The sequence below is a fragment of the Anolis sagrei genome, chromosome 1, assembly GCF_037176765.1.
Source record: "Anolis sagrei isolate rAnoSag1 chromosome 1, rAnoSag1.mat, whole genome shotgun sequence".
In the NCBI taxonomy this organism is placed as follows: Eukaryota; Metazoa; Chordata; class Lepidosauria; order Squamata; family Dactyloidae; genus Anolis; species Anolis sagrei.
The window spans coordinates 280,613,021-280,636,003 of record NC_090021.1 but is presented as its reverse complement, the minus strand read 5'-3'; the positions used below and the strand labels follow the sequence as shown (position 1 = coordinate 280,636,003).

The 22,983-nt window shown below is 38.8% G+C and overlaps 1 protein-coding gene across 2 annotated transcripts in view; it reads right to left on the bottom strand.

The window, feature by feature from the left end:
• FUT8 (fucosyltransferase 8) overlaps positions 1-22,983 on the bottom strand; it is a 109,724-nt gene that overhangs the window by 50,729 nt on the left and 36,012 nt on the right. For both annotated transcript variants that reach the window (XM_067462786.1, XM_060762854.2), the window contains 3 exons: positions 14,892-15,292; positions 7,235-7,350; positions 6,957-7,122 (listed from right to left, as the gene is read on the bottom strand). In XM_067462786.1, coding sequence (XP_067318887.1) covers positions 6,957-7,122; positions 7,235-7,350; positions 14,892-15,094 — 485 coding nt within the window. In that variant the 5' untranslated portion in view covers positions 15,095-15,292. The remainder of the gene's footprint in view (positions 1-6,956; positions 7,123-7,234; positions 7,351-14,891; positions 15,293-22,983) is intronic.

The window sequence follows — 22,983 nt, the reverse complement described above, 5'->3', positions numbered from 1 at the left end:
TTAGTCAGCATGTCATATGAAACTGTGCCTTCAAACGCTGATAAATCAATTACTTAACACATGAACAATACGTTTCATGATATTCACTGTTTCTTAAATGTAGGGGGCTGCAGCCTTAATCTATTTTACAATTCATCTCTATTTTGTTCTATACCTTGATTTGTAAAACCAAACATTGTATTTATGTGAATTTTCCAAACAGAAGAAATTTACGAGAAATAAAAGAAGACTATCAAAAGGTTTTGTATTGTTTCTTCCAGGGGAATTGTGTTTTTATCAAATCATTGCACAGATTGGAATTGTTCTGATGGATGGAAGTCATTACATTAATGAAACCAGGAGGAACAGTTTATCTTTTCCCCCACCCAGCAACCCTTGCTGTGCACCTTTAAAATCTACTCTAGATGACTGGAGGACTTTCTGGAGTACATTTTCAAAGTCAAAGGTGAGGGGAGTGGTTTCCCTTTTACAAGCAATTTCAATTTGAGTAAGCTGTTTCTGTTGAAAGGAATACCAAACAGACATTAGAAAATTTCTTGTTAGAAAATCCTAACAAGTCAGAAACCGCATTCACAGGGTTTTTCCCAACTGAAAATGCTATTTTAAAAATATTTTGACAATGTACCTCAAATACGTTTGGTGATCATTTAAAAATTATTAGCATGAAAATAATTAACAATAATAATAGAATAATAATACTTTATTTATATTCTGCTCTATTTTCCTGAAGGACTCAGGGCGGATTCCAAACATAAAAGGCAAATATTTAATGCCCAGATACAACAAGAATACATCCATATTAACAAAGTGTAAACAACTCAACATATAAACATGAGTTATGACTTAACAACCAAAATTAAATAAAAATCACAGCCTGTTATTACAGACATAAGACAAAACATCAAACATCGAAAAGAAACAACAATTTCCCAGTTCCTTGGGGCAAACAGCAAATCATTGCTAAAGGTATCTCTTGAGCTGGTGGGACGAGCAGGGCACGGATATGGATGGTAACTATTAATCAGAGGTATAGCGGTTGAATTACCAACTACTACTACTACTACTACTCGTAAGCCAGTGAGCAAAGGTACATCTTCAGCTGTTACTTGAAAGGGGGAGGGGGCCATCTTTAACTTCTTAGGAAGGGAGTTACAGAGGTGGGGGCAGCCATGGAGAAGGCCCTTTCTCCCAGATGCTTGGGACGGGGGCGGAACTGAGAGGAGGGCCTTCTCCAATGACCGCAGTGTCCGAGTTGGTCTATAGTGGGAGATGCGGTTTGTCAAATAGTCCGGACACGAGCTGTTTAGGGCTTTAAAGGTAAGAGCCACCACTTTGTATTTAGCTCGGAAGCAGACCAGAAGTCAATGGAGCTGCTGCAACATGGGAGTGGTTCTCTCCCTGAACTGTGATCCAGTTAGTAATCTGGCTGCCGATCTTTGGACTATTTGAAGCTTCCAAACTATCTTCAAAGGCAACCCCACATAGAGAGTGTCGCAGTAGTCCAAACGGGATGTGATTAAGGCATGGACCACCATGGCCAAGTCAGGCGTCTCAAGGTATGGGAGCAACACACAAGTTTTAACTGTGCAAAAGTGCTCCTGGCAACCGCTGACACCTGGGGTTTCAGGGTTGGTGATGAGTCCAGGATCTCCTCAAACTGTGGACCTGAGTCTTCAGGGGGAGCGTGACCCCATCCAACACAGGCTGTAATCCCACACCCTAATCCGCCTTCCAACTGACCAGGAGTACCTCTGTCTTGTCTGGGTTTAGTTTCATCTTGTTGGCCCTCATCCAGTCCATTACTGATGACAGGCACCGGTTCAGGACCAGAACAACATCCTTGTCATTAGGTAGAAAGGAGTAATAGAGTTGGGTATCATCTACATAAACGTGACACCGCACTCCAAAGCTCCAGATGATCTCTCCCAGCGGTTTCATGTAAATGTTAAATAGCATGGGGGACAGAACTGAACCCTGAGGGACCCTACAGGCCACAGGCCAGAGAGTCAAACAGGAGTCCCCCAACTCCACCATCTAGGTCTGCCCCTCCAGGAAGGACCGGGACTGCTGCAAAACAGTGCCTCCAAGCCCTATCCCAGAGAGACAGCCCAGAAGGATACCATGGTCGATGGTATCAACCTCCTCTTCTTAGATCATCCACCAAGGCAACCAATGCCGTTTCAGTTCCATAACCAGGCCTGAAATCAGTTTGAAATGGATCCAGAAAATTTAAAAATAACGAATAATTCTGTAAATCATTCTGGACATGATTTTATCTTGGCGATTTGGCTTATTTGTAATTTTAATCGATATGTATTTTAACGCGTTATTATATGATTTTTTAGATTGTACTATTAGCATTGAATCCTTACTGTAAGCCGGTCTGAATCCCTGAGGTTGAGAAGATCGGGATATAAAAGTTTTAAATAAATAAATAATAAATAAATAATATTTAGGAGATACTACCTTTTCAGAAATGCAAAATGGAGTGTGATAACAGAAGTCTGAGTTTTATTGTGTTGTTGAAGGCTTTCATGGCCAGAATCACTGGGTTGCTACTAGTTTTTCGGGCTGTATGATCATGTTCCAGAAGCATTCTTTCCTGATGTTTCACCTGCATCTATGGCAGGTATCCTCAGAAGTTGTGAGTTTTGTTGGAAAGCTAGGAAAATGAAGTTTATATATCTGTGGAATGTCCAGGATAGGAGAAAGAATTGTTGTCTGTTGGAGGTAGGTGTGAATGTTTCAATTGGCCATCTTGATTAGCATTTAATAGCCTAGCAGTTTTCATGGTGTGGCTTCTTACTGCCTGGGGCATCCTTTATTGAGAGGTGATTAGCTGTCCCTGATTTGTTTCTTGTCTGGAGCTCCCTTGTCTTGAGTTTCTTGTCTAGAGCTTCCCTGACAGACAGACAACTCTCCAAAGACCAAGTATCCATACTAGCCAAAGGAGACACTTTTGCTGTTACCACCACCAGGATTCCAGTAGAAAACATCATTGCCGATGTCGAATCAGTAATTTACTGCCTCCCCAAGGAAGAAGCGGAAGTAAGAGGGTAAACAGCAGGGATCCTGAGAAAGGCAAAACTTTCCCCCAGCAACATAACAAGGAAAGAAAGGCAAATCATAAAAAACCTCAACTCGGATTCCGATATCATCATTCAACCAGCAGACAAGGGGAATGCCACAGTAATAATGGAAACAGAACAATACAAAGATCAGACAACTCCTGGAACCCACAATATACAAAAAACTAAAACAAGACCCAACCACCAAAATAACCAGAAAAATTAACACTCTGATAAAGAACTCCTTAATCAACTTTAAATACGCCAACAACTATGCAAATCAGAAGCCCTCCCACCTAGGCTTTATGGACTCCCAAAAATCAATAAGGACTCCACCTCTCTCAAACCCATCATGAGTGCCATTGGATTCCCCACATACTATTTGGCAAAACTTTTGGCCACACAGTTACAAACCCATATTGGGCTCACTATGTACTACATCAAGAACTCACCCCGCTCACCACAAGCTACTTCCAGTGGGACAATGAATTCTATGAACAGAAAGATGGAGTAGCTATGGGGAGCCCTGTCAGCCCAGTCATAGCAAATTTCTACATGGAACACTCTGAAAAACAAGCCCTGGAAACAGCAACAAAAAAGCCCACTATATGGTTCAGATATGTGGATGACACCTTCACCATTTGGAGCCATGAAGATGAAGAACTAAACAAGTTCCTGGACCACCTTAACAGCATACACCCAAACAGTCAATTCACCATGGAAAAAGAAAACGAAGGAAAACTGCAATTTCTAGATGTCCTAGTGTAATGAACTCATACCTTTTCCTTGTAGGCCGCAGCCTGGAAGTCAGTGAGCTGGCCTCCATGTTGGGAAGGCAGCTCAGGATGGCAGACATGATGGTATAGGCAGAGAGGCAAGGGGAGGAGTCAGCTAACTCCTGATTGGTTCAGACTCCAAGAGGAGGAGTTGAAGGAGAGTGTAAATAGGCTGTCATTTCTGACAGAAGGGGGAGAGAAGGATTTGATCTAGCAGAGAAAAGATTAGGATTTCAGACAGGGAGAAGAGAGTTTCTTAGTGAGCTAGGAATTAGACAGTTAGGAAATAATTAAGAGCAAGTGCTTCTGTGTAGTTTGACTATGGCAGTCAAAGTGAAGACTTGTTTACTTGTATTAGGACAGAATACAAGTGGGTTTATTTCCCTAAGCGTCAGAGTAGTCCAGTGGAAACCTAGATACTCTGGAAGGCAGCCAGGGGCGGCTAGCCAAAGAAACGCACTGTTACATATTACAGGATAGTGTGAGGAAAGTAGCTCGTGTTAAGGAAAAGTTACTCCTTCTAAAGAAATCATTTGCTTAATAAGTCTGTGCTTCAGAAACAAATTACGCGTATGTACCTCTCAGTAGTCAGTTGTTTGCTTCAAATACTTCAATAAACCTGTTCTCTAGTTTACTGTTAATCTGCCTCAGCCTTGTTTCATCATAGAAGGTTAGATCCAGTAAGCCTCCACATCTCTACAGTTCAGTCACCAGAAAGGGAGCCAAAAGGAAGACATTTTACCTCAAGTACAACAAGACAATTCCTCAAACTGTAATTTGGGGTGGTGGCAGCAAACCTACCATTACACACAGACCGTTCTCCCTCATCACCTGTAATTTCCTCGTTCATCCTGTTACACCTAGTCATCCACAAACCAGATAAACAATTGGGTTTACCGAAAGTTTACCGAAAACCTACACACAGATTGGAGCTCCCCAATTGGGTTTACCGAAAGTTTGGATTGGAGCTCCCCAATTGGGTTTACCGAAAGTTTACCAAAAACCTACACACGGATAGATACCTATATAAAAACTTGAACCATCACCCAAATAAAAAAAGAAGTACAATTAAAGCCCTGGCAGACCGTGCAAAAAGAATCTGCAAACCTCACCTCCTCCAAGACGAACTGAACCACCTAAACTAGGCTTTATAGGCCTATGGATGCTCCACCACAGACATCAGAAGAGCTTCAAGACCAAGAAGAAGCCACAAGAGTAAAGACAAAGATCCACCCAGAGGAAAAGTGTTCTTGCCATACATCAAGGGAACCACTGACCACATAGGGAAGCTGATGAGGAAACACAACATACAAACAATCTACAGACCCACTAAGAAAATCCAACAAATACTACATTCAGCAAAGGTTAAGAGGGATCCCCTCACCTCTACAGGAGTCTACCGTATACCATGTAGCTGTGGACAAGTCTACATAGGGACCACGAAATGCATCACCCAAACAAGAATCAAGGAACATGAAATCCACTGTAGACTACTTCAACCAGATAAGTCAGCCATAGCAGAGCACCTGATGAACCAACCTGGACACAGCATATTATTTGAGAACATAGAAATGCTGGACCACTCTAACAACAACCATGTCAAACTACACAGAGAAGCCATTGAAATCCAAAAGCATGTGGACAATTTCAACAGAAAGGAAGACACCATGAAAATGAACAAAATCTGACTACCAGTATTAAAAAAACCTCTGAAATCATTACAGAAATAAAGACAGGGGAGCTCAGGAGAAGAAATAATCAGGAACAGCTAATCACCTCACAACAAAGGATGCCCCCAGGCAGTAAGAGGCCACACCATGAACACTACTAGGCCATTAAGTGCTAATCAAGATTGCCAATTGAAACATTAACACCTACCTCCAACAGACAAGAGCTATTTCTCCCACCCTAGACATTCCACATATATAATCCCCATTTTCCTAGTTTTCCAACAGACCTCACCACCTATGAAGATGCCTGCCATAGATGCAGGCAAAACATCAGGAAAGAATGCTTCTGGAACATGGCCATGCAGCCCAAAAACTTACAGCAACTCAGTTTTATTGTCTTAGAGAAAGCTGTAAAATTACTTTGAAAAACAACTTTTAAAAAATGATGGATCTAGTGAAAATTTGAATCTGGGAGAAATATTCAACCCTAGCTTTTTGGCTTTAACTCCAAAAATAGCAACAATAACCTTCTGAATAATAAGAACATTTACCTCCCTCAGGGTGAATGATCTTATTGGAGCACATCATACCTTGTAAAATTAAGAAACAGACAATAATAATAGCTTGCAATTGCTTGGTAAATCTTTGAGTGTAACACAGACCTCCTCAGCAGTGCCGAAGCTGGAGTAGAAAAGGTGTGACCCTTGCTTCCCCAGTGGTACTTACCAAGCATTTGCACAGAAAATAAATTGCCAAAAAAAACCCACTCAATAATGCCAAATTAGGTGCTTTCAAGCAGTTTCAGAAGCACTTCCCCTCAACTGGTTGAAAGTTATGAAATGTCGCATTAAGGTCAATTGTTATCTGCTGTGCTCTTATGAATATGTCTCTAAAAAGCCATTTGCACAATAGAATTCAGGAAATGAAGAGACTGCTGAAAGGAAGATACAGCATCTTAAATTATTTAGGTTCACTTACTCATATTCAGTGGGGAACACTATCATGAAACAAAGATAAACTTTTGTCTGTATGAAGCCATTATGTCTCTTACGTGCAGCACTTCAGTGACCAAACTTTTTTGAATATGAGCAAAATAAGAGACAGTGTTACCGTACTGTACACATGTGAGCTATGAGACCCTTGGTGTGATTTAACCACTGAACACACTGAATGAGATTTACAGAAGAAAACTAATTCTTTCATGCAAGCATTTATAAGAAAATATATACAAGCAAAAGTGCCATACATTGTACAGCAGAACAGAGGAAGGCATATCTCAAAACTATGCATTTATATTTTGATTGTAAAATAAGCTAATTCAATATTTCATTTATTATCCAAAGACTATCTCAAAATCAAAATGAAGCATATTGTTATCATCTCTTTCATATAGTTTACAAGCTTTAGTACTCCAAACATTCAGCAATAACAATGGTTAGTACCTTTCATGATCACCCAAGTCAGATAGAAGTTCATCAGTGTGCCTTTGGAGTTCACTTCTTTCCATACTTTTTAGTTTCTTCAGTTCACTCTGGAGAAAAAACCAAAGTTCCTTGGCTCCATTTTCAATCCTCCTTCTCAATATTTCATGGTCTTTTCCTAAGCCCACTAACAAAATGGAGGGGAAAGGACAGTAAAGGACTGTTGACATTTGTCTCATTACAAAAGACACACATTTGTGTTCCATTCTAAGATACAGAAAGAAAAGGCATATACAAACCATCTCCTGTTTGTTGCTTATAATTTTCCATCTGTTCTTTGGCCTTTATTAGCTGTTCTTCTAAAGCATGTACTCTTCCTGCAGCAGGACCCTGATCAACAGGACCTTCTGGTATCCTATTACAAAACCAAAAGAGTGCAACAAGTAAGTTTGCATATACAGTACTGGTAGTTCTGATTTCTAAGAGTTGGAAAAGCCAATATCCAGACTGTGTCAAGATCAAAAAAATAATAATAAATACTATAGCAATACATTACAATACAATAAAATACCATCATAGACACAAGAACTTTGACACTGAAAGCTGTATAGTATTTTATGCCGAATTTCCTCTGAAAGCATAAATAAAGATTTAAGAATGAAATCTAATGTTGCAAGAACGAGACAGAAACAGCTATGAACTGAAGTCTAAGTTCTGATATGTAATCATAAGAAACCAGAATGAAACCAAGCAGTTGTAATCCCTGATTATATATGCATGAGGAACACCATGCACTGGGCAAATGCTGTTCCCTTTCAAAAAGTTTCACCAAAGACTATTGTGCAAGGAACACAAAATCTCCTGAAAGGGATAGGTGAATGCTGCAAGCACCAGGAAGTATATTATTCCCAATTTTTCCAAAAACAAAAAGCTACTATTTCTACAACTGCTATTAATAGCCTTATAATTTCTCACTAACTTACATGTAACTATATTTAAAAAAATAATCGACAGGAAACAGCAATGTTTCTTTACTGAGTTATAATTCTCTACAATATATTGTTGCAGAACTCTATGTCTCTGTGTAATAGGTTTTGGATATCTATTTGACATCTTATAACATCACTATATTTTATTTAGTTCCTTTTATATATGCGGTCATTAAATAAACTGCTTTGAATCAGAAAAGATCTTCAAAACTACACACACAAAGAGAAGTCTTAACTGAGCCCAACATGGCTGACCTATTTGTTTTTGAATAGCTAGTACAGTTTGAGTATCCCTTATCCGAAATGCTTGGTAACAGAAGTGTTTAGGATTTTAGATTTTTTTTCTTTATTTTTGATTTTAGGGTGTTTATTTTTAGCACTAAAACAAAGTTTGTGTACATTATTTGTCATTAATAAAGCATAAAGATAAAATAAAAGTGCTATTTAAAACACTACTATATGTTGAATTCGGATTTGCAAAATAAAGGTGGTTGAGTACAAATCTTCTGATGGCAAAATCATAACACAAAGATTATGAGAATATGATCTTTTATCATTTTGGATAGACATTGGTGGTTTGCCAGATGAGTAATGCTGTCAAAGTTTAACATCAAAGTTTTCTTCACAAGATTCGATCTGGGACATAGTAATGAAAAAAGAAAAGAAATTAATAAAGATATTATACTGAAAACTACTGGAAAGAGACGCAGAGACCGAATTAAAAAAAGATAATATGCTGAAATGGGCAGTGGTCACAATATATTGTTTAAGGGATGGGAAAAAGTATGGAGGAAAAAACCAAAATATTCCAAATCGACTAATGTAACTGAAAATTGGCAAAAAAATGTTCTATCGTTGGTATCTTACCCTCCCAAAATTGGCAAAATTTTATAAAGGCACAAGTAGCAGCTGCTGGAGATACGGAGACCAATTAGGCACCTATTACTACATATGATGGCAATGCAAAAAAGTAAAAAGCTTTTGGAAAGAGATACATTCACATACACAAAGAATTTTGCAGACTAAATTCGAGTTGAACCCGGAGTATTACTTACTACATCTATTAGATTTTGATCCAGGGCTAAATAATGATAAGTTACTGTATTACTTGTCAGCCGCAGCAAGGAATGTTCCAGCTAGAAAATGGAAATCTAAAGAACTTCCTACATTCGAATATTGGATTCTGAAAATTAGGGAATATATGGAAATGGACGACTTGGCGAATATGGTTTATGAATAAAGTAACAAGAGGAGGATCGACTGGCAACCACTGAAGAAATATTTAGAGGAAAGGAAAAACATTCAGATATAACAACAGTGAAGGTGTTTTATATACATATAAAAAATTGTTACAAAGAAACTAGAAAGCAAGTCTTTTGTTTGGTTTTTTTACCCTGCGGACTCTACTGGAAGCCAACCATATGTTTAACATGTCATCCCACCTCACTCCCCTCCCTTATTCCCTTCCCTTACCTCCCTTACCTTCCATCCCCCCACCCCTACCCCCTATCCCCCCAATTGTACTTCCCTTTATCCCTCCCTTCGTACTGTATGTCATAATTACTGAAAATCTGCATAATAAAGATGATTCATTAAAAAATGTTTAACATCAAAGTTTTGTATTTTAATTTGCAACTCTGCAATCAATCAAAGATTGCTATGCTAGATTGGTTAGACATAAATTGTCTTCAAGAAAAAGACCGATCATCTAGAAACGAATCTTGTGGGACTTTTTTTCTGTGTCAGAAGCAACTTGAAAAACTGCAAGTCGCTTCTGGTGTGGGAGGATTGGCTGTCTGCAGGGAAGTTGACCAGGGGACATGGTCACACCCATTCACTTATTAATATGCTGGAATGTGTTACCACCCTGTGGGAGGCTTCTCTCATGCCCCACATGGGAAGCTGGAGCTGACAGATGGGAGCTCAGCCCATCTTGTAGATTCAAACCACCGACCTTCAGGTCAGCCGTTCAGCCAGCACAAGGGTTTAACCCATTGTGCCACCGTGGCTCCCTATCTTGCTGAAGTGAATGGTTAGGATATGAAAACATATTTGCTTTAATGTAATTAGAATAATAATAATGATAATAACAATAACAACAATAATTAATTATCACAGTGGCTGGGGTGTAATGTGAAAAACTGTTCATGCTAGAATAGGGGTTGCTGCTGTGGGTTAACTTTTCTTCCCAATCATCATAACAGAGGATCAGATACCTAATTTTTGATTGAAACACTCATTTATTTATTTATATATGCCCCATATTTATCTCCTCCGAAAGGGGCTCAAACCGGCACTTTGAGTACAACACAAATTGCCCATCTACATGCCAACTATTAAGTACATAATTCCTGAGGTTTGCAAATTGCCTCAGGGAACCTGTGGTGTTTAGAAGCACTTATGTTTTATAATGAGCAAAAGCTCACCGTCTGAACTAGGCAGACACCCTAATCCAGGCATGGGCAAACTTTCTAACTTGGGGGTCACATGGTGGGCGTGAGTGGGGTGGGTGGGCCAGGAAGAAGGGGGTTCTCCCCAAGCCCCCTCCCTGCCCTTTCCTCTCCTTCCTCTTCTCTTTCGGAGATAGGAAGTGAAGGAAAGATTGGAAATGTCTGGATCCCAAAAAGGTTGGCCTTGGTCAGGATAAGATGTTGGACAGGAGAGAAAAAGCGTATCCATTAGACCCCCGTATTGCCTATTCCTGATATATAATCCTAGAATCCTAGAACTGGAAGAGACCCCTCAAGGGCCATCCAGTTCGACCCCCTGCCATGTAAGAAGGCACAATCAAAGCACTCCCAATAGACAGCCTCTATGAAAAAGCCTCGAGAAAAGGAGACTCCACCACACTTCAAGCCTTCTATGCCACTCTCCAGGAATTTTTCCTAATCTTTTCAGTTGAATCTCTTTCTCTGCCATTTGAACACATTGATCCCTTGTGCCCTGGTCTCTAGAGCAGCAGAAAGTCAGATTTCCCCCTCCTCATCCTCAATGGGACACCCTTTTAAATCTTGAAACATGGTTCTCATGTTCCTTCTACCTTCTCTTCTCTCAGCTAAACATCCCCCAGGAGGAAAGAGGGAGGAAAAAGAGAAGGGAGGGAGGAAAAAGAGAAGGAAGGAATAAAAGTGGGATGTAAGGGAGGGAGGGAGCAAGGGAAGGAGGAAGGAAAGAGAAAAGGAAGGAAGAACAGGATGGTGAGAGAGAAGAGGGTCTGAGAACAAAACCAAAGAGGCCTCATCTGCCCCCAAGCCTGTGTTTCTCCATACCTGCCTTAATCATATTCCATAATACTCTCACATGTAGTGCTTTTGTGTTTTCAGCAGGTGCAAAGGGATTCCCTGATAACCAATTCAAGTATTCATTGAAGCAATTAACCCTTCTATAATGGGGAATATATAACTGTTGTAAATAAATAAGATGAAAAGTTTGGAATGCTATATTCAGCCAGTGTGAATTACTTATCAATATGACTGTTATGTCAATTTATCAGTTATGAGCTCTTTGATCTAATATCAGAATCAAATCTGGTATCAAAACACATATATATTAGAAAATGTTTATCTGGTTTTCAGATCCGTAGTCCCAAGATCATGAAACACAGATGTGTAAAAAGTGGCATTCATACCAGTAAACGTGTACTTGGTAGTAGTTACCTGGTTTTTAAAATGCAGTAATTTGTCTGTACGTATTTGAAGCATATTTGCATTACCATTTTCAGTCACTGGCAAATTACCTTATCTACTCAAGTCTAATTCTCACCTTTTTTGGCTAAATTACATTGCCAACATTGAGATGCCCCGCCCATTAGATTTGATGACATGTTAGAATCTTGCTTTTCTCAGGTGCCCTGAGAAAGGGTATTGCCGTAGTTGCTTTCAATTAACCTTGTCCCCCAGATTCCCTGTTTTCATGAAATAGTCTCTAGTTAATAAGCTTTATTTTGTGCTGTAAACATTAAAAATTACCTTGCTAATGATGAAAATATCATCCATAATATTTGAATGTTGTAAGATAATTCTTCTGTTTATCTTGTGATTTCCAATTTCCTGGTGTGTGCTTAGAAGAAAATGCAGTGAGGTAAAATTATGAAGATGACTGTATAATGCAGCCCTGCTATAGAGCTGGAAGGGATTCAAAATAACGTTTTGTTGAACTTTTTGCCAGTGCAGAAGCAGCAGTGTGGCTTATTAAAAGGAAATTACTTTTAAAATCATTTATTTGATTTGTATACCATCCTTTCCAAAGGAAGATGTGAACCAACTTTAGTTTTTTAAATATAATATAAGTCGTATCCTGCCCTGAGATTTTGTGAGTTTTGAAGAACAAGCCATGTGGTTTTGTAAAGTGTTTTAATTATTTTTACTGTTTCTATGGTTTTATGTGATTTTAACTGATTTGTTTCAACAATTTTAGATTTTATTCTGTTTTAATATTTATATATTGTAAGTTTTAAACTGCATTGTTTTTAATCTTGTGAATTTTGGGTCTCTATGAAGAGAGGAAAGTGGAGGAATAACAGTAGTAGTAATAATAATAACAGCAGCAACAACAATACCTTGACATAAGTTTAATTTGTTCAGTGACCAAGATCTTAATACATTCTTATCTCAAAGTAAATGTTCCCATCTAAATGCATTGAAATGCTATTAATCCATTCCCAAATTTTTTTGTTACGCGTTTTAAATAAGAAAATGTATTTTGTGAATAACAAATAAATGTAAATGCACAGTCACGTGGAGCAACACAGAGGCTGCTCCCTTGAAGCCTTAAAGCCCTGGACTCTCATGCTAGCACTCCCTCTGGCGCCAGCTCTTAACTCAAAATGCTGCTGCTATGTCAAATCGAAACCCAAGTAGAGGTTTCACTGTACAGGATAGAGTACAAATATTTTGTTAATATTAAATAACAATATGTTGGATATGATTAAAAGTCTCCTCTCCATTAGAAAAAACTGCATTATCACAGTTCTTCATTATAGATAAGCTTCAAGGACCATTCAGCTAAATATTAGTTATATATACCACCCCCTACATTCTGCACCTCACAATGTGACAAAAGACTCATTTTGGACAGGGTGTGTGTGTATGTATATATATATATACTATATCAAAATTCCAACATCCCAAATATACAATAACTTCCATCTTTGTAAGTAATGCCTGAATAAGAGTAAAAAAACTTTACATGTGTTTCTGTGATTCTTGCCCCTACACTCTTTTATACACCTCCTTGTCATGATGATGCACTGAAGTAGGATTTTGGGGACACAGCTACATTTTATGTCAGTTTTTAATACCACAATTTAAATTTGTTTACTTTGGCTTTTGCTCACCATATCTGATACACTGCATCACTAACAAAGCCACATTTTCATCTATGCATGTTTGAAGTAACTAATAACTTTCCTGATAATCAAAGGTAGCATTTGTTATATTTCACATTCAACTGATCCTGCTGACTTGATTCTATAACACATGGAAAAAGCTCAGCTGAATGAGCATTTCCCCCAACATCAGAGATATCACCAGACTGTCGAGTCTCTTACCACCAATTGTGCAATCTCCAGGCCACAATAAAAAGGAGTATGAACATCCCACTTCATGACTAGGATTCTGCTGTTGAAACTAAATCCTGTCCTCCAAAACTATATCGAGGTTCCAGTGTTTGACCAGAGGGTTGTAAGGCTGTTAGTGAACAAAATTTAACAAAGTGAAGGGATAGCAGTTGTATTAAGCTTTCCCTTTTGAAAAAATTCAGTGCATCAGCCCCATCTGCAAACATAGGAGGCTCGTATAATCAGTGTTCCTTTGCACTCCACTACTGTCATGCATATTTATAGAATCCTTAATATTTGTACATTTACAAATAGCTTCATTTAGAATTTCCTCTTTCTGGGAATCCAATCTGAATTGGTCACTTCAAGCTCTCTAAAACCTGATTAGGATTTTACCAACTGGTACTATGTAAATCTAATCACTCCCATTCCATTTATTAATACGTTGGGATAGTTAGGAATGCAAAGTGAAAAGTTATCCATAGTTACTCCCCTAGTTTCACATATCAGCATGAGAGGTCCGTATAAAGCTTTTGGGATCTTATATAAAGGTGGTAGAGTATACATTTCCATGATTGTGCGTAATTAGAGTCTGGACTGGTCCAGGCTAGAGCTATCCCAAGGTTAGATATGAAAAATGAAGTGCAGAGCAAACCTTATGTTTAAAGACATACTGAAGAGTTCGATTCTCAATTACACTACCATAAAACCCCAATAGCATTCTGGCCCATGACTAAATTCACCTTGTTCTTTTCTCTCTCATTTGCATTTCTACTTTATCCCTTGGTATTAGGATTGGCTATGCTTCTGTCTTCACTTAAAATCCAATTTAACTTTTTAGAGAGGAATAAATGATTGAAGACATGCAGCAAGAAGATTATGTAATCCAGCTACTTAAGTATCCAAAAATAAAATTAGATGATTTTCATTCTTCATGCTCTCCTTCCATTCAGGAAGCAGACACTGCATTTTCAAATTCTGCTGATAATAAAATAAAGCTCATATACTGATTTACCTAACAATTACAGATCTATGAATATAGATTGAGTTTGATATTAAAATGTTTATCAGCAGTTTCAAAGTCTTCAAAATGGAAGTTTCATAAAGAAGGCAACTACCAACATATCAGACAATGATAATATCATTATATCTCAACATGAAATACATGCCTGTGAAAAAAGGAGGTCTGTTCCATAATGGATACAAGCCACATGTATGCAGCTCATACTATTCACCAATGGATCATTTCATTATTAATTCAGTTTTGTCCTGTATGTTCGAACAGAGGAAATGAAACTTTACAAGAGTAATAACCTCACCGAGAAAACCCCTTGGAATTATATAAAAAAATGTAAATCACTTGAAGGCACACAATGATGATGACAACAATAACAGTTTTTAAAAGCCTACCTGAGTGACTCTGCCATTCGTCTTAAATCTTCATTTTGCTGTTTTAACCGTTCAAGTTTTGCTAATATTTTTGACAGTTCACGACTAGAATGATCTGGATGTTCATTGTCTCGTACTAAGTGTCCACCTATGTAAAACAGCAAGGTCCCCCAAGCGAACAGAATGAGCATAATCCAACGCCAGGAGCCAGTCCATGGCCGCATTTTCAGATGTTCTGCCCACTACTACACAGTTTTAGTTCACAAAGTAAACATTGTAACTCCTCGCTCTGGTTTCACAAGGTCCAGGGTTTCTGTGCTGTTGATTCACCACATTGTGTTCTCACAGCATTTGTCCTACAGAAGAACTTAAATTATCTGAGAAGATGAATAATCCAAGTTCTAGTGTCACAGGTCTTTCATCTGTGGGAAAGAACAAAATGAAGTCAAATTCTGTAACTGAAAAACAGAATATATTGAGTTACAACTTACATAGTTTAGTATTTAACTGAAAGATAATTTAAAAACACTGCAATGTTTCAGCAACACACAACATCACAACGGTTTAGCAAATCACAATTAACTTAAGAGTCTACATTAACAGTGCGCACAGAAGTGACAATAAAACCCAAATTATGAAAAGGTAAAACATTCACACCAATTTATACTTCAATCAACCTAAAACATTATGCAATCTATTTTTTTATTCAAGGGCATCACATTTCTAAATGTAATAAATAACAGTAGAACATAATTATTTTCTTCTCCTTTTCAAACGTAATCTGTAACTTTTAAAGTGTTACTATGTGTCTTGAAAATACAAATATGAAGACATGGGCCTAAACACAATCATAATTGTAGATATTGTTTTTTCACTTGAAGAAAGGCTCTTACAACTTATTACAAGGCAAAAGCAGTTTGGGAACATTCCTCATTTCTGGAAAGCAATGGGTGTTTATGACCAAAAGGCCACAGCAGCTCATACTCTGGTAACTTCCTAACAATTGCAATGCACTCAGATTCCCCAAATGACTGCTCAGAGGCTGTACCTGTCATAGAAGCTGTTGTTTCAGTAATAATAGAGAAAGCAAGGACTGAGCACATGACACATTTTTGCAAATTCCCTGCAATTCATGGCACTGAGCCACCAGTATCTTTTTACCATACATACTCAAGTATAAGCTGACCCGAATATAAGCCAAGGAACCTAATTTTACCACAAAAAACTGGGAAAACTTACTGATTCGAGTATAAGGCGAAGGTGGGAAATTCAGTAGCTACTGGTAAATTTTAAAATAGAAACAGATACCAATAAAATTATATTAATTCAGGCATCAGTAGGTCAAATATTTTTGAATAAAATATTAATTTAATATAAGACTGTTCAACTATGATTAAATCATTATTCTAACCTTCTTCAACATAAATGTGCATACGTATCCTTCCAGTAATCATCATAGTTTATTTTAACTATACAGTTTGAGAGAAACACTGTGTGTATATGAATAAGGAAAAGTGGGAAAGACTGGCTTGGGAAAGTGGTGGGAAAGAAGGACTGGGCACAGGAAAAGGTTGGAATGGGAAGGGGTGATTGAAAAGTGGGGAAATGAGGTGGAAAGGGGGTAGCTGGAAAAGTATGACAGATTGAGTGGGAAGGGAGCAATTGGGGAAGGAGGAATGACTGAAGTGTGAAAGAGGGGCTGGAAACTGGAAAAGGTTGAGATGGAAAGGAGGGCTGGAAAAGTGGGAAATACCCCAGTCTAGATTGTGAAGGGGGGATTGGGAAAAGCTGGGGAAATTGAAGTGGGAAAGAGTGGCAGCTGGAAAAGACGGGATGGGGAAAGGAAGATTGCGAAATGACCAAGACAGGGGTGCAAAAGGGAGGCTGGAAAGGTGGAAAGATTGGAGTGGGGAGGTGGCAAGTGGAGAAGTGGGAAATATTGAGGTGGGAAAGGGGGCCGGGAAAGTGAGAAAGACTGAGAAAGGTGAGAAGGAGGGGCTGGGAAAGAAAGTGCGGTGGGAAAAGGACCAAAACTGAAATGGGAAAGAGAGGCTGGAAGCTGGGAAAGGCTGGGATGGAAAGGGAGCAGGAAAAGTGGGAAATAGGGGCTGGGGATAGTAAAGACTTGGGTAGGAAGGGGAAAACTAGAAAAAGGGAAGACTGGGGTGGAAAGGGGGGGGCTGGAAAAGTAGGGAATAAATTGAGGTGGGAAGGGCGAAAGTGGGAAGGACTGAAGAGTAAAAGGTGCAGGTCTCTCCTGTCCCTCTCGGCAGAGCAACCCAGCTGGGAGAAGGAAAGGAAGGTGTGTGCCAAGAGAGAGAGGAGAGGAAGAAGAAAGAGCTCCAAGAGAGGAGGAGAGAAAGGTGCACACCCTCTCCACACAGTAACCGTGCACAACTTCCTCTCCTCCTCTCTCAGAGCTCTTGCTCCTCTCCTCTCCTTTCCTTCATCTCTCAACACATATCTTCCTCTGCTCTCTTTTCTCTCCCAGCTTAGTTGCTGTGCGGAGATGACGCGCACCTTCTGCTCCCTCTCTTGGAGCTCTCTCTCCTCTCCTTCCTCTCCCCTTTTTCTCGGCGCACGCCTTCCTCTGCTCACTCTTTCCCAGATGGGTTGCTGTGCAGAGAGAGTGCACATGGACTATGTGCATACATATATTATATGAACATGGACTATGTGCATACATTGATATTAGCTAACTATTTCCCAAAAATACTTTTGCTTCTATAAAATACATATTAAGCTACAACTACACTGAACAACAGTTTTATCCTTCCAGTCTTGGGACATGAGTCCTTTAGCAGCAGCACACAGAATTCATTTCATACATTGCAGAGATAAGCATGTTTTGTAGATAAGCACATGTTTATCTACAAATGCTTTTCCTCCCTAATACTGAATGGGTACTCTTGTTCTACAGTGGCTACTCTTATTGACAGTAGTAGTAGTAGTAGTAGTAGTAGTAACAACAACTTTATTCTTATATCCTGCCTCCATCCCCCCAAAGGGACTTGGGTGGCTTACATGGGGGCCAAGACAAATATAAGCATAGGTTACAGAGTAACACAGTTAAAAACATATAAGAGTCAATTTTATTAAAACAGTAAAACCAATAAAATAAAAAAACATCATAAAACATGGACCACACAACAAACAACCAATAACTGAAAAAGTGGGCATGTGTAGATTTGAGACTTGAGCAGGGCAAGGGCTTGTCCAAACGTAAAACTGTAGAGCCAGGCTGGGAATAAAGTGGTGGAGATCCAAACTAAACATTAGAGCTAGGCGGACTTGATCAACAGCTAACTATTATTCAAAGGCACATTGGAATATCCAAGTCTTTCCGGAAGATGCACAGAGTGGGAGGCTAATCTAATCTCCCTGGGGAAAGAGTTCCAGAGCTGGGGGGGGGGGGGCACCACTGAGAAGGCCCTCTCTCTCATCCCCACCAACCATGATTGTGACAGAGGTGGGAGTGAGAGAAGGGCCTCCCTGGCAGATCTTAGGTAACAACCTGCACTTTGAATTGGGCCCAGAAACTTATTGGCAGCCAGTGGAGCTGCTTCAGCAGCAGTGTTGTCCGTTCGCTATAACTAGCTCCAGTTAACAATCTGGCTGCAAATTCCAGGCCGCCTTCAAAGGCAGCCCCACGTGGAATGCATTGCAGTAATCCAGACTAGATGTAACCAAGCCATGGACCGCCATGGCCAAGTCAGGCTTCTTGAGGTACAGTCACAGTTGGTGCACATGTTTTAACTGTACAAAGTTCTCCCAGCCACCGCTGATACCTGAGCATCAAGCATCAGTGCTGAGTCCAGGAGGACCCCCAAACTGCTATGAACCTGTTCTGATTCACCTATCTACATTATTGACATCCAGCCTATTTTAAAATCGGAAGTTTACAATCCCAATTTTAGGCCTAGTTGTTCATTTTGATGTTCAAAAAATTGCTTATAACCTGACTTATTTCTCGTGCCCTGGCAGAACAAACTGAAGTGGCTGGCAACCAGGGAGAGAGCCTTTTCAGTAACGGCATCCTAATTATGGAAGTCTTTCCCAGAAAGGCAAACTTGTTACAATTTCTGAATCATTTTTTATGGCTAGTCACGAGCTTGTTGTAAATCTTTACCTAAGAAATTTGTGGTGTCTAGACTTCTCAATTTTAAAATCTGTATGTTTAATTGTTGGAGGAAAGTTCTGAAAGTGCCTTGGACCGCCAGAAGATCCAACCAGTCCATACTTCAGGAAATAAAGCCCAACCAACTGCTCATTGGAGGGAAGGATAGTAGAGGCAAAGATGAAGTACTTTGGCCACATCATGAGAAGAAAGGAAAGCTTAGAGAAGACAGTTATGCTGGGGAAAATGGAAGGAAAAAGGAACAGAGGCCGACCAAGGGCAAGATGGATGGATGGCATCCTTGAAGTGACTGGATTGACCTTGAAGGAGCTGGGAGTGATGACCGCCGACAAGGAGCTCTGGCGTGGGTTGGTCCATGAGGTCACGAAGAGTCGAAAACAACTGAACAAATGAACAACAGCAACAACATGTTTAGTTTTGGTATGCTATCAGTTTTATCATATTTTGTTTTCCTTGTGGTATTATGTTTGCTCACCGGAAACCTTCAAAATTGGTTTGTGTTATAAAATACTTCTGAAATATATAGGTCTATGTTATAAACCTGTGAAGTAGCATGCAAATGCTGTAAATAAAGATGAATGAAATAAACTGCCTGATACACAGAAGTCTCTCTAACACTTTCAATGTTGGGATCCTAATAATTCTGTCATCTCTCACCTTATTTTGTGAAGGATAAGTTCACTCATTATTGTAGAGATTAAATGGTTTCTTCACAATTAAGATCCTTCATTTCTAACCAGTATATGGAAGACTAAATCAGAGGAGGTATGAAGCACCTATCAAATTATAACCAACTGAACATTTGAAAACGCTGCAGTACACTTGCCTAGAAAAGGAAGTATTGAGCAGTGCTATGTATTTCATATTCACTTTCCTGTATCACTCTCTTGAATAGTTCTTTCAGGTACTGCATTTATCCCTATGATTCACATTCTCTCCAAATAAAACAAGCATATTGTGAAGAAATAAATGTCAAAAAGCAAGACGGAATGTCCAGATAAACTTTATCTCTGAACTAATTCCCATAGCATTTTAAATATCATTGTTACTCTTTATTAAGATAATTCTAATATGGAAGTAAGGTGTTAACGCTACTAATAACTGAGCCATGCTTATGCAATTGAAATGTGGGCTAAAGGATCACCCGCTCCTTTCTACAGTAATACCTTTGACTAGATTTCTTAACATAGTTAAACTCGATGTAAGGCGTCATATCAACTGCTGTAAGGCTAACCAGGTTTTTCCCCTTTTAAAACCTTCATGAGGCATTCCTCTGCCAAATAAAAAGTGTCTTTCACAGGTCCAATTAAAAAGAGAGTACCAGCTTCCAACTACATTATTACAGAACAAAATAAGAGGTCACTGTAATTTTCTCTTTGGTCTTGACACTATTCACAAAATATGCCCTCTAAAACTCAAGTGTTTAATCCAGAGATCCAGTTGCATAATTTCACCTGCATAACAATGCTTTCTTGATTCTACGCTCATTAAACTTCATTAGAAGTCACGCCTGGAGAACAAAGGGTCCTCTGGATCATAATGGCATGTGATGGTACACAAGAGGAAGAATGCAGAAATCTGAATTTGGCATGTCTGCTTCACATAATCAGAAGAATGTTTCCAAGTGTAAAACACATTTCCACATCCAAATAGCAAAGCCAGATTGTGAAATCCTTTGCTTTCTTGAAGTTCAATATAATGTTGAACTGAAAAAAAAAACTATGTTTACTTTTTGTTCTTAGGAACAACTGTGAGCTGCCATACCAATGACTTTTTTAACATATCAGACTAGCTCAATTGTCAAGCAGCTACAAATAAGATTTCCTGCAATTAAAATGGCCATCAAGGTGAAGCCTTTTCATACAATTCAATGATCCAAACATATATTAATAAGCTCTATGCTTCTGTCAGAAGCTTTTCATTCAAACTCTTACCTCTTTCTAAATTTGCTAACTCATTAATTTGTACAATTATGTAATTATCATGTGAAAGATTCAATATACTTTCTTTAAAAAAGTCTATTACTCTTTCAAACCCATGTAACACATTATAACCTGTAGCAAAATTATTTGTGGCTTTAAAACTTGAAACAATTCATAAATTCAAATGACTTTTATTCTGGAACTGTAAAATAATTTTTAAAAACCCGTCCTGTATAAGCAGTATTAGTTCTGGATGATTGGACAGCAAGATTAAGCAACATGACAAAGCCATTTAAAAATATGACTAAAAGGATACAATTTTTTAAATATTCAGTAGAGCTGGCACAGAATGCCCTTACTTTGGATACAGCAGAAGGATCAAAAAAGGCTACAACACACATCAATATATTATACCATTTTCTTCTAATCATATTCAATTTGCAGTATTTCTGGTTGGCCACTTGAGGCCACTGTGATACCACATATTTAGTTAGGTGCCTCCCATGTGCCATTCTATCCTAGAGTAAGATGTAATCATTTAAATGATAGCACACACTAATTTATTTGAATATGTGAAGCAGCCTCCATTGGTTGGTTTGCCACACTAGTTTTTGATCCCCCTTCACCATCCATAATTACTAAGTTTGACACTTAAAATGCAGATGATTCATCCACATGGAGGAACTTTGGGGGTGGGAGGTGCTTATCTTGTCAGCGGTACAGCTGCCCCATAGATCTTGCTGAAATATTTTTGGAAGTGCACTGATCAGATTTAAGGTTGTATTTTGAATTCCTAAAATCTTTCCCCCAAGTTATTTAAAATGCAAATGAAACTACTAGGAAAGCTTATTCAAAGTTATAACTTTGGTTGTCAGTATTCTGACAAATACTCAACACATATGCTCTTTTTAAAGCCAGTATCTCATGTAGATAATCAAATGGATGAGGATACACAAACTGAAGCTTAATCCCAATAAAGCAAAGTGCTATTGGTTAGTCAAAAGGCAGATCAGGAACAATTATCTTAAAGGCTCAGGTTCACATTTTAGGTGTGCTCTTGAGTCCAACTCTGAAATAGGATGCCTTGGTTTCAATGCCAGCCAGAAAAATGTTTTTCCAGTGAAAACTGGTGCTCCAACTGTACTCATCCTAGAGATACCAGTTCTAGTTGCAGTAAAATACGCCTTTCTACCTCCTATTTCAATTATTGTAGCACATTCTATGCAGGAGTAAATGTGAGAAGTGTTAAGCTGATCTACATACTGAGACCAGACTATTGAGTGCACACAGTGATATATTCCCTTGTTACCACAAGTTCACTGACCAAGACTTTTGGGGAGTTACAACTCAAAGTTCGATGAGTGCTGATTCAACGAGTAATCCTTGCCCTATACACTTTAGTATCAGCCTTGAGTGATTGTAGTATCTCGCATGAGGAAGAAACATTAAGATGTTTGGAAGGTGCCCCTTTTCCTATCCCATTGCTTTCAGAAGCACCTTTGAAAGGAATTCAAGACAGGGCCATCTCAATGGTTGCTCCAAAAATCTAAAACTTCCTAAGAAAGGAGGTCAAACAGACTCCACCTCTGTTTCCCTCCTGCAAACAAAGTATTTATTATTTAGATGAGTTTAGAGAAGAATTCTCTCACACACCCAGATATACAAACATGAAGGATGGAGAGACTTTTGTCATATGCCAGAAAGTTGTAATGTTTGACAGGCCTTTTTTTAAAAACTAGTATGGATGGAATAATTTGCCAACATTCATAGGAACCAGGCCCATTCCCTCCTGTGACAACTAATCTTCTAATCTGCTTCAACAAAGCAACATTCTCCAAGCTGCTTGCCCTTCCAATAGTTTGGATTCACAGGAGTAATCCTATGAATCTTCACCACTAGACCATGTTAGCTAAGTTGGTGGGAATTACTTAGATAATGCTTCAACACAGGCACAGACTTAATTTGGACTGAGAAATAATATTACCCAGCAAACTGGAAAACCGCAATGCCTCCTCCTCTGGGCATCTACTTCTGAGAATACAGCAGAGCAATC